Source organism: Pantherophis guttatus, chromosome 1 (genome assembly GCF_059756535.1).
Source record: "Pantherophis guttatus breed Tessera chromosome 1, ASM5975653v1, whole genome shotgun sequence".
NCBI lineage: Eukaryota > Metazoa > Chordata > Lepidosauria > Squamata > Colubridae > Pantherophis > Pantherophis guttatus.
The window spans coordinates 331,332,325-331,345,229 of record NC_142063.1 but is presented as its reverse complement, the minus strand read 5'-3'; the positions used below and the strand labels follow the sequence as shown (position 1 = coordinate 331,345,229).

The following is a 12,905-nucleotide window of genomic DNA, read 5'->3' as shown; positions in this document are numbered from 1 at the left end:
GAATGATGAAAAGATTAATAGTAATGCAGACTTAGTAACTAGTTTGACAGTGTTGAAGGAATTATTTTTATTTTTATTGCAATATATATCCTGCATTGTTTTCTGTTTGAGAAAGGGAAAAGAGCCTGTTACTTCATCAAGTCCAATAGGGAAGTATACTTATGAATCCCTGAAATAAAAAAGCATCATTTTTCTCTAAAGTTCTTTTTAACTGAAAGAACCCTCTGAATGTTTTAATCAGTCCAAAACAGATCTATGTAGAAAATATGCAGAATGAAGATAAACAGCAGCATTTATAAGGAAGCCAAAGGCACCAAAATAATTAATCCTGATTATAAAAGAGGGCATTATGATAAAATCTTTGAAGTTGATCCATGGAATGAATGGTATAGTGTAATCTTACAGAGTTTCATGATTAATGGCAATTAGATTCTGTTCTTAAGTCTTTAATAGGTGGCTTTTTATTATAGATTTATTACAACAATTTGTATATTGCCCAATTACAAAACGCTTAGGCGGCTTATTACAAAATGCAACCATTGCAAATAAAATATTCCTCCAACACCCCTAAAATCCATTATTTAAAAAACATACCACTGAAAGAAAAACGTTTGATAAGTTCAAATGCCCTTCAGGTTTTTTTAAAGGTTTTGCAAACACCAGGCAGGTTTGGCAGCTAAATTGTTTCAGCTGTCCCATTATGTTGGAGCTCTTGAAAAACACCACTTCTAGGCTCCCTTCCCTAAAACCTTATGCGAGTCCTAGAGCATCTCGAATAAATGCATACAGTAGTGGCCAAAATTGTGGAAACCTTTTGGGAAAAGCGTATTTTCTAAAACTAGCTAATAAAACCGGTTTGTTGGCTGCGACAAGAACAAATGTTTTGCTGAAATTAACCAAGCAGATTATCTTAATGGTACAAATCAGCGGTTACAGCAGTTGAGGCAACATACAGATGCTGATGTGGCCCTACAGACACTAAAGAATATCGTGCTGAGTGGGTGGCCAGATGTGAAAGAGGCAGTTCCCATGATTGTAAGGAAATACTGGTCCTTCAGAGATGAGATCGCTGTACAAGATGGCATTCTGTATAAGGGTCCAAGAGTTATAGTGCCAAAGTTATTGAGACCGGAGATGTTATTGCACATCCATTCAAGCCATATTGGTGGGGAGGCATGCTATAGACAAGCCCGTGACACATTGTACTGGCCGAATATGCGAGGCGAAATTGAGGATTTTGTCAGTAATTGTACCATCTGTAATGAATATGCATATTGGCAACAGAAAGAAACTATGATGTCACATGAGATACCATCGCGACCTTGGCAGATCATTAGTGTGGACTTGTTTAATTATGCAGGGAAAGAGCACTTGATAATAGTGGACCATTATTCGGATTATTGGGAAATTGACCTCCTTCCAGACCTTTTAGCTGAGACCACCATCAAGAGATGTAAGTCTCAGTTTGCACGTTACGGGCAACCAAATGTAGTGATTACAGATAATGGTCCTCAATTTGTAAGTCTGCAATTCAAGAAATTTGCTGCTGAATGGGAGTTTGATCATATTACTTCATCACCACGTTATCCGCAAGCGAATGGAAAAGCCGAATCAGCTGTAAAGATTGCTAAGAACTTATGTAGGAAAGCACATGGCGAATGTAGCGATCCGTGGAAGGCTATTTTACATTGGAGGAATACCCCAACCGAAGGTATGGACAATAGCCCAGCACAAAGATTAATGTCACGGAGATTAAAGACATCCTTACCCATGGCAAATAAGTTGCTTGAGCCCGTGGTGATACAAGGGGTCCCGGAAAGGCTACGGCAGAAGAGGCAAGTGGCGAAGGCCAAATATGATAGATCTGCAAGAGACTTGCCAAAGTTAAAGTTAACTCCACTGCCTGGAAATCGGATTGGCCGTTGGGAAAGGGGTACCTGTTTACAACAAGTGGCACCTCGCTCCTATTTGGTGGAGGTTGGAGGAACCCGATATCGGCGGAACCGTGTGGACTTGCGTGTGGCTGAGCAACCAGACTCCTCATATCCAGTGGATGGGTCAGAGCCAGTTGCCAAGCCAAACCTACTTAAGGATAATAAAGATTGCCCGTCTGACATTGACGACAGTCCTGAGCAAGTTGGTGTGTCTGGTGATAGCCAAACATCCGAGGCCTCAGAAAATGGCGAGCGAAGAGATCCGGCCTGCGTGAGAGAGTCATGTGTGAGAGAGACGATTGTTACTCGGAGTGGTAGATGTTCATGCCCCCCTGATAGACTCAACTTGTAGAAAGTGTTGCGGTTATTAGAAAAGGGGAGATGTTATGGGGTTGTGTTTGCTTTTAATCTTTATCTCTATGTGCCTCTATGAGGTGTTTCCGGTTCCTGGGTGTTGCCTTTGAAGACGCTTTATAAGTGTTGTTAGTTAGTTTTACATTGTTAATAAAAGCATATCCGAAACAGTAACCTTTAGCATGAATTACAGCCTTACAACGTCTTCTCATGGAGTGAACCAAGTCTTTTAGTTCTGCAGCTGTTATCATGTGAAACCAAGATTGAATGATTGCTTCTCTTAACTGGGTTTTATTGCTGGGTCGCTTCTGACTAACACGTTTCTTTAGTTGGCTCCATAGATTTTCAATTGGGTTAAGGTCTGGGCTATTCCCAGGCCATTCCAACAGTGGAATATGATTATCTTGAAACTCCAAAAAAAAAAAAAGTGATGTTATTAGCCATCAAACCTCAAAAATACACTTTTCCCAAAAGGTTTCCACAATTTTGGCCACTACTGTAGGACAGGCAGATTCTAGCTGCGAACAATCCTGAACCTACACCAGAGTCACGACGGAAAGTTTTACAGATTAAAACCTGCACTTTAAATTGAGCCTAGAGATCTTTTGTTAACCAAAGCAGCAACTTTAGCCCCACTATTACCTCAGGTTTTTGACAGCAGCTGGACTGCCATGTTTAGCCAACTGCAGTTGCCGAGTTACACGCAGTGTGTTCAATAGTCCAGTGTTTCTTAATCTTAGCAACTTTAAAATGTTTGGAAATCAACTCCCAGTCTAGCTTAATTAGTAATTTAAACCTACCGGTAGTCAATAGTTAGCTCAAAGTTAAACAGTGAGTGTTATGGGTAGAAAATTGAATAGCTATTTAAAGTCCAATGTTCCTTTCACCTCACCTTCTGCTCTTTCATTTTTTTAAATGGTTACTTAATTTTACATTTGCCTTTCACTCCTCTTAGAAATAAACAGGGCATTGCTTTTATTAGAAAGCTGTTCAAGAGTAGTAATCATTGAACTGAAACTTGGCACTGAAATGGGTTGGGGGTTTTCCTGCTGGCTCACCCCCAAGCAGGCCAAAATTACTTTTTGCTACCCAGAATGCAAACTTGTCGAGCCCAAATCTCCAGCATGGTTTCAGGTGAAGAAACTCCCATTGTCTCCAGAATTCTACAGAGGGGAAATTTAAAAATTAGTCACAAAGTCCAGTGCAATATATAATCCTTAAGAATAATTATATCAGAATGAACTTGATTGGCATGTATGCCAGGGGTGAAATTCACCTTCCCTTCCCTACCAGTTCACATACGTGCGCACGCCGCGTGCGTGCTCGCTTCGCTTAGCATGCCGTCCTCGGCACATGCACAAAGCCTTCTACCCATGCTCAGAGACTGAAAATCGTCGCAAAAAAGGGACGTCATGACGTCTGCAGGGGTGGGCGGGGCTTCGCGCAATCAGCCCTACTGGATCGCACGATCCGGATAGAACCGGCTGAATTTCACCCCTGATGTATGCGCTAATTAAACACTTGGGGAACATAGTTTGTCTATTTTGAGTTATCTATTCCCCAATAAGGAATTATTTTTGCCAGTACAGGTTATCTCAACCATTTTTTGACTAAAAACCAGAAAATTATAATGTCAGTGTAATGGCATGTGGGAAAGTCGGGACCAAGAGAGACACTGCCTAGAAAAGAGTCAGATATGAAACAGCATTGCCTGCAGCTGCATAGTGCTCAGGGCAAAGATGCTCGTAAGGCACCGTCCCTAGTTTCTTCGGCTGCAAAGGAGACCGTGGGAGAATTGCACTTTTAGACTTGCAAGAGTCTATCAATGTAGCTTTACAATAGAGTAGAATTAGCTCATCTGGCTGTAAGTCCTAGCTAGTTAACCCAATGAAGCTGGCAATCAGGTTTCAACATACACTTTCCTAACATTTTGCATTAAGAGAATAATTTAAGGATATTATTATTAAACTTGTTTACTGTCCATCTCGCCATAAAGCGACTTAATTCCACCTTGCAACCCCTTGCAACCAAAACCTACAAAATACTTCACTGTTAACATTTGGATGTCTGATGAAGATGTCTTCAACCTTCTCTAGCTTGCCCTTCTAAATATGTTGGGGTTGCTTTGTTGCTGCTGGGAATTTTGACAGTTGCAGATGCAGCACATCTGGACGGAGGGTTGGAAGAAAATGGATTTACTAATTCTGAGTATACCACTAACTTTATCTGCCTATAGGTTATGACTGTATTTATTTATTTTTTTCTGACTATTTTGAAGATTGCTGTTTTAGTACAAAGCAATAATATTAGATTAAAAAATCCCTTCTTTGATCTTATCTAATTAGGCTTTCTCTGTTGAATTATTTGTCATCATATTACCTTTGTTCAGCATTCTGAATGAGAGATTTGGCTGCCTCAGGCTGGGCTTTTAGAAAACTGTGGTACATAGAAAAGGACTGGAGATATCCCAGTAATTCAGAGACACTTTTGGGAATTTTATCAACAATATCTGTGATTCTGTAAAAAAGCAAAATATCTTTTAGGGTGGAATCATAAACTTTACCCCCTGGGTTCTGCAGTCTAAACCAGGGGTCTCCAACCTTGGGAACGTTAAGACTTGTGGACTTCAATTCCCAGAATTCCTCATCCAGCAGCTGGCTGAGGAATTCTGGGAATTGAAGTCCACAAGTCTTAACGTTGCCAAGGTTGGAGACCCCTGGTCTAGATTAATGGAATGATCCTAGGTTTACTGAGGTTAGCAAAGGAAGGGCAGCTGCAGTTAGTGCTTGGGGAAAATAATGCAATTTGTCTATTTAGGACAATGTCCCATTGAATAGAAACGGCTTCCCTTTTCAGCAGTAGCGTTGTCAGTTGTAACGGCATTGATAAAATCACCACCAATTTCATAAGGCAGTTTTACTTAGAACAGCTTACATCCTGCACTGATACTCTTAATATTATCAAGCAACAAAATCTTCCTATCTCAGGACATTGAGAAGGAATCGACCAAATCCAGTCTAAGCATCTGGCTGATTGTGCAATGAAGAATAATTTATTAAATCTTTATGCTGCCCAATTCCCAATGACTCCAGGTGGTTAATTAAATTTTTTTAAAAAACATTTAAAAATGCATGATCTGTCTCAGCACTGTTGGGGCTTTGCTTCTGGACCCACCAGAGGGGTGGGTTCTACTTATCTTTACTACTGGTTTGCAACGGGAGTGCACGTGTGCGCTTGCTTCGCTCGCGCTTCTGCATATGCACATATTGTCAATTATGATGTCTGGGCGGGTGGGGGGAGTCTCCCGCCGCTTTTACTACCGGTTCTAAAGAACCGGACAGAACTGAGAGCAACCCACCACTGACCCACCATCAGATTCTAATATCCCTGTAGCCACCAGATGCATGGATATGGGATTACAACTTTGACATGCATAATTTGTTCTTGTAATTTTGTACATGGGCTGGACCTCACAATCTGCTAGCTTCACACTCACAGAAACTCATACATCTACCACTCACCTTTCCTTATCCTGGAAGGGCAGAGCATCAAATATTGCTTTGTAGTCATCCGCAACGAATTTGACCCTTTCATGTGTATAAGGAAGAAGTTGAGCTTGAATCTGCATAAAAGAAAAGAGAGAAAGACTTAGACATGGTTTCATAGTAGACACCGCTGAGCTTTGCTCACTCCCTTTATCCTATAAGTCAAAGCAATAGCATCAAGGTCTTCTTCTCCATGAATTTTCCCTACGTGCACTTTCTCTCCTTAATTACAAAATTCAGTATTGCCTAATGAAACTGGCAGATGTCAAACAGATAAAAGGAAAGAGTGCAGGCAATGCATCTCATTCTCAAATGACGCAGATGCCTTGCCGGATGCTGAAGCAAGATAACCATATCTGGGTTGCAAAATCCAGGCCACCATTAGGTGGAAGCAAAGACTTTGCTGTTACCTCTTTGTTGCCATCTAAGATTCCTGCAGGTTTTGCAGAGGTCATGTAACTGTAGGGTTAAGAAGATTCAAACCTTTAATGAATAATTGAAGTGTTCTTGACGTACTGTACGGATAGTCATTGACTTATGATCACAACTGAGCACAAAATTTCTGTTGCTAAACAAGGCAATTGTTAAGAGAGTTTCCCCCCATTTTACTATCTTTCTTGCTACGGTCGTCAGGTGAATCACTGCAGTTAAGTTAATAACACGGTTAAGTGAATGTCGCTTCCTTACTGACTTTGCTTGTTAGAAGTTGGTTGGGAAGGTTGCAAATGGTGATCACAATACCCTGGGATCAGTGGTGAAATGAAACATTTATTACTACCAGTTCTGTGGGCGTGGCTTGGGGTGGTAATGTGACTGGGTGGGCGTGGCCTTTTTTTTTTTTAACTTTTACAAGCATTTTTTCTACAACATCTTTGTCCAAAGTGGTTGTAGAAAAAATGCTTTTAAAAGCCTCTGACGATCCCAGTTGAGCCGCGCGATCATCAGAGGCTTTGTTTTTTACTTTTAAAAGCATTTTTTTGGCCGAAGAGGTTGTAGAAAAAATGCTTTTAAAAGTAAAAAAAACAGCCTCTGATGATTGCGCGGCTCAGCTGGGCATGGTGGGGGGCAGGGATTTTTGCTACCGGTTCTCCGAACCACCCGCCGCCATCGCTACCGGATCACGTGATCCAGTCCAAACCGGGAGCATTTCACCCCTGCCTGGGATGCTGCAACTGTTGTAAATGCATGCTGGTTGCTAAGCAACCAAATTTTGTTAACTTGACAAAATGTCAAGGATATTGCAAGTGTTGTAAGTGCAAGGACAGGTTTTAAGTCACTTTCTTCATTAAAGCTGTAATTTTGAATGATTGTAAAATGACTGATTGTAAGCTAACGACTACCTGTATGCATGCGGCAATAGGTGCTATCACTCAGCTGGGTGCTTGCAGAGTGCTTACCTCCTTGAAGATCTCCGTCAGCTTCTCCGACTGATCTCCATAGTGCCACTCCATATCAAAAGTGTTGGAACACAAGATAAAGCAGCCAGATGGTTTGAGAACCCGGTCCATTTCTTTCATGAAGCTGGGGATATCAAACCAGTGCACAGCGCTAAAAGCTGTGATGAGATCCACAGAGTTATCCTCAAATGGGAGCTTCTCTGCAGGACTTGCACTATGAGAGAGAACAGCAAATCAGTGACTTTACTTAGTACTCCTTCGTTGCCAACAAACAATTACATTTGCCTTCTATACCATCTCCCGGTGAAACTGTGGCTGCATCCCCCCCCCCAAAGCTTTTGCGCTCTGTTTCAACTTGCTTACCAAAGGTAGGCTCCTTACATGTCTGATTATGTGCCACAAAAGTCTTTGCTAATCATTAGTGAGCTTATTTCAAGCAAGATGAGCGAAGATTTTTGTAGCAAATAATCAGACATATACGAACCAAAATTGTCCAACTATCCTGAATGTTTACTTACAGATATGAGACATTGACAGGATGTGCTGCTCGCTTAGCTTCCTCAATCTGAGCTTCACTCACATCTGTTCCAACCACCTTTTCAAAATACTTGGCCAGCAGGAAAGTATTTTGACCTGAACCACATCCCACATCCACTCCCAGTTGGAAGCATTTCACCTTTGGAAGAAAAATAGCAATAAATCTCAAAGTCACAGAATGATTTATAGCACTATCTTCTTCAATATTTTACAAAAGAAGAGTTTCTTAGTTTTCAACAACAGCTCCTAAACCAATTGTTGCCACTTAATTTATATTATCTTCTTGCCATTGTCGAACTACATTGATGTCATGGAAATGCTCAGCTTGCCTGAGTTGTATTTTCAGAAAATAAAAATGTTAAGCAGTCCCTCATCTGTGCATATGGAACTGACTAAAAAGCAGAAATTTTGCAGGGCTGGATGGCTGAGAGATACAGATGGGAGGCTAGCAAGAGATTATGATCATGAGTTACCAACCTGGAACTAAATTCAGGAAAAGATCCCATAGTATATTAAGACAAATTAAGCAAAATGCGTAGTAACATGCACCCTATTCTCCATCCAGGCAAAAAAAAAAAAAAGGCAGTTTGTACCATAAATGCCTACTTGTGTTTTTATTCTTAGGACTCACACTGATTCCACCTCCCTCTAGGCCAGTGTTTCTCAACCTCAGCATCTTTAAGATAATGGATTCAACTCCCAGGATACTCCATGACTGCCTGGGGAATTCTGGGAGTTCATTTATCTTAAAGTTGTTCAGGTTAAGATATACTTGTGGCATAGACAGTACCACCACCAGATGGATTCAGCTTGTGAGTCCCAGTGGAACTATATCTATGTGGAGGGAAGCATGCATGAAGGCACCTCAAGGTTCTGACTTCAGCCCAAGGGCTCTTCAATAACTTCATAAATGAGCTAGATGAGAGGATTGATGGCACACTCATAAAATTTGCAGAGAATACCAAGTTGGGGGGAAATTGCTAACATTTTATTTATTTATTTATTTATTTTATTTTATTTATTTTATTTTATTAGGCTTATATCCCGCCCTATCTCCAACAGACTCAGGGCGGCTCACAACAATAAAACCACAATAATCCATCATGCAAAATTAAAATGCCTAATTAGATCAAATACTATTAAAAACCCGTAAAAACCCCATCAGTCCAGGCCGGGGGACTCAAATAACCAAGTTTTTAACTTGCGGCGAAAGGTGCGAAGGTCAGGGGCCAGCCGAAGCCCCAAGGGGAGTTGATTCCAGAAGGTGGGAATTTGGAAGACAGACTCAAGATTGAGAAGGATCTTGACCAGAGGTGGGTTTCAGCAGGTTCTGACCAGTTCTGGAGAACCGGTAACGGAAATTTTGAGTAGTTCGGAGAACCGGTAGTAAAAATTCTGACTGGCCCCGCCCCCATCTATTCTCTGCCTCCCAAGTTCCAGCTGATCGGGAGGAAATGGGGATTTTGCAGTATCCTTCCCCTGGATTGGGGAGGGAATGGAGATTTTAGAGTATCCTTCCCTCGCCATGCCCACCAAGCCATGTCACGCCCATCAAGCCACACCCACAGAACCGGTAGTAAAAAAATTTGAAACCCATCACTGATCTTGACAGATTTGAGCATTGGGCCCTATCCAACAAGAAGCAGTTCAGTGATGAAAAAAGTATGGCCCTGCACTTAGGAAGGAAAAAAACAAAAGAACAGGTACTGGCTCAATTGTAGTGCCTGTGAGACGGATCTAGATGGGCTGGTGGCTCATCACTTAAGTATGTGTGTTGCAGCTTCAAAAAAAAAAAAGTCAACACAATCCCAGACTGCATCAACAGAGGGATAGCATCAAGATAACTGGAAATCACTGCACCCCTCTATGCTGCCTAGTGGGGCCACATCTGGAATATTGCATCCAGTTCTGGTTACTATGATACAAAAAAGATGCTTGGCCTTGGAAAGAGCACAGAGAAGAGCAACCAAGATGATAAGAGGTCTGGAGGCTAAATCGTATGATAAACATTTCAGAGAGTTAGGTATGTTTAGCCTAATAAAGAGAAGACTCTGGGGAGACATGGTAGCAGTCTTTCAATATTTGAAGGGCTGCCACAGGGAAGAGGGGACAAAAAGCAAAGGGGAAATCCAACCTGCAAATAAGGAATTTCCTGACAGGGAGAACAATTTAAAAATGGAACAGTTGCCTCCCAGAATTGTGGATGATCCATCACTGGAAGTTTTAAAGAAAAGATTTGACACCATTTGTCTGGGATAGTATATAGGGACTCTTGTGTTGGGCAGGGGGTAGAAGACCTCCAAGATCTCTTTCATTCCTGCGATTCTATGGCCTGTGCAATCTCTGTTTTCTTCTGATTCTGCACCTCCAACTATGTTCTTTGCACAGTATTGCTAATCTAGCATTTTGCTCCCACAATGGCCTATTTATCTATCCATCAATCTATCCTTTCCCCCATTCAGGTATTAAAAAAAAATCTTTTCTAGCAGGCATCCTTTTTTCGTAATTATGTAATTAGATTTACATACATTTGAAATATATGAAAAGGTGCTCTCCATCTTTTGCCTTTTAATCGCTTATTCCAGTTGTTTTACTTTTATTTACTTTTAGGGAATAACATAACATTTGGTATCTGGATTACTAATCCACCAAATTTTCTACCCAGAGAATAAAAAAAATTTTTTTTAAATGTTATAAGTTTGTCAGAAATGTTGAAAACTTGATATGCCTGCAATATATATTTTTAATTCTTACATGCTCATTTTTATTGTTTGGGAGCACAGAAAGCTGCCAGATGAAAGTGTGTCCCACCTTTCTGAGCCAAAAACAGAGGATGCAGACTGTATAAATGAAATATAAACAAAGAAAAGTATTCTGCCTCAGAGTCACAGGCTTTCACTAGCAAAAATTGCTTTAGCCCAAATCAAACATTGATCCGACTATCATTTTCTCATCCCTTCGGAATGTCAACTCTGCTGAGTGATGTAACTTGGTACTCTGCAAAGAGCAATTTAAAAATATCTCTTCTCTGAAATACAAAGATTCTAGTCCTCATGTTTCTAACTGCTGAATGTTTTTCTTTTAATTGGGGGTTCTCCATCCCGACAAACAGCAGCTGTTCTTACTGGGGAAGGAATTTTCCCTGCTGCAGTTATGATTCAGGGGACCATTTTCCACCTGCGCGGCTGCATCTCTGAGAGTCCCAACGGAATCCGCTTTCCCATCTTTACCTTTTTCTCTAGGAACGCGAGGACCACGGCTTGCAAATTCTCCTGAAGCGAGAGCCGGTATTTCTTATAGAAAGCAGCGTGATCTTTATCCTCAAACAGGCGAGAGGCCATTTCTTAGCGGTGGAAGAACTTCTAAACTTTGACAGAGAAAGACGGGAGGGTGGGTGACGTCGCCTCTGGCAACCTCCGCCTTCCATATACACACACACACACGGGAAGGCGGAAAAACCGGGACGGAGTTTACGGAATGGCTCCTTTGTGCATAAACCGGTGGGCTACTTTAAGGATATTTTAGCATCGTATTTCTAAATGTGATTGGTTCGCCGGAAAGGAGACAATAGCCAATGGGTGAAAACTTTACAGAAAGAGATCCAAGTTTGAAAAAAAAATTGTTCTTATAGTCAAGAATCTATTCCTTAAGACTGAGTTTTTCAGCCTCCACAATTTTAAGCTGTGTGAACTATAACTCCCAGAATTCCCCAGCTTTTGGTGTTATAACTGCTCCATCATTGGAGGGTAATTCTAATTCTGATTAATTCTTATGTGTTAATACATATCCTGTGAAAGCCCTAAAACAGGGATGGCCCTGTTTTAGGCAACTATGGCCCTTTTATGACTTGTGGACTTCAACCCCCAGAATTCCTGAGCCAGCCATGTTAGTTCAGGAATTTTGGGAATTGAAGTCCACAAGTCATAAAAGTGGCCACAGTTGCCCACCTCTGCCCTAAAAGACTGCTTTTGTCCTAGGACCATCTAATCTCTGGAAGATCATAGTTAAAAATCCTGCTTCAGGTTAATACATTCCTTGTTTTAGAAACTCCTTGCAAGTGCTCAATATATGAAGTAGCTATCAAAAGCATTATTATCTTGAGCAAACAGAAACTTGATGTATTTCAAATGCTCAATTATTGTGCCATATCAATTTTGCATCTGATGGACTGTAAGCCAAAGTTTATGGGTGGGGGGGGGCAGGCTGTTTCTGTTCTTACTATCAATGTCTTACTCCAGAATAAGACCCACTGAATTCAGTGGAGTTCACATTTTAAAAGACAAATCTGCAACATTGCACTCTGGTGTTTTAAAAATGATTTTGCTTGCTTGTTTTCTTCCTTTCTCCCGCTCCCTTTTTAGACTTAATAGGTTGCACTCTAATTGTTCCTGCTTTCCATGGAAACCAGCTTTTCTAAGTACTGATTAGATAACCTAATTAGCATTACAGTACTCAATACTGTGCAGTCCAGGATCTACTTTCCTTACAGAAAAACATCTCAGTCCTTGATCTGGGACAGTGGTCTCCAACCTTGGCAACTTTAAGACTTGTGGACTTCAGCTCCCAGAGTTCCTCAGCCAGCAAAGCTCTGATCTGGGAGGAGGCAAAAATTATAACTCTAGAGATAGCAAAAGGTGAGAGTCACAACACCACTACACAAAGAAACAACTTCTTGGTTCCTTTTGCTGTTACGTTTGGATAACGTGAAATACTGTAAACCGATTTTAAAAAATAGGATTCATGCAGCTGTTTGTGCTGAACAAGTGTGGCTACCAATTGGTTTTTCTTCTTCTTCTTCTTCCTCTAATTCAGATCATGTAGCCTGTGAAGATGTAAACATTTTACATGAAATGAAATGTTCACATGAAAATTGTACTTTTAAAATACAAGTGGCTCAGCAGACTAAAAGCATTGTGATTAACACCAGCTATCTGCAATTACTGTAAATTCGAATCTCACCAGGCTAAAGGTTGACTCAGCCTTCCATCCTTTCTAAGATAGGTAAAATGAGGACCCAGTTTGTGGGGGCAATAAGCTGACTTTGTATAAATATACAAAAGTATGAAGGCTTTTTTTAACGCATTGTAAGCCGCCCTGAGTCTCCGGAGAAGGGCGGCATATAAATCAAATTAAAAAAA

The 12,905-nt window shown here is 40.9% G+C and overlaps 1 protein-coding gene across 1 annotated transcript; it reads right to left on the bottom strand.

Annotated features, from left to right (window-relative positions):
* Positions 1-430: 430 nt before the first annotated feature.
* On the bottom strand, positions 431-11,621 carry LOC117667476 (putative methyltransferase DDB_G0268948). The gene is made up of 6 exons (XM_034420852.3): positions 10,998-11,621; positions 7,749-7,906; positions 7,231-7,444; positions 5,810-5,910; positions 4,668-4,805; positions 431-3,451 (listed from the first exon to the last, which is right to left on the bottom strand). Exons 1-6 carry the CDS (start codon positions 11,106-11,108, stop codon positions 3,364-3,366), a joined length of 810 nt encoding a protein of 269 aa, XP_034276743.2. The 5' UTR covers positions 11,109-11,621; the 3' UTR covers positions 431-3,363.
* Positions 11,622-12,905: the final 1,284 nt, after the last annotated feature.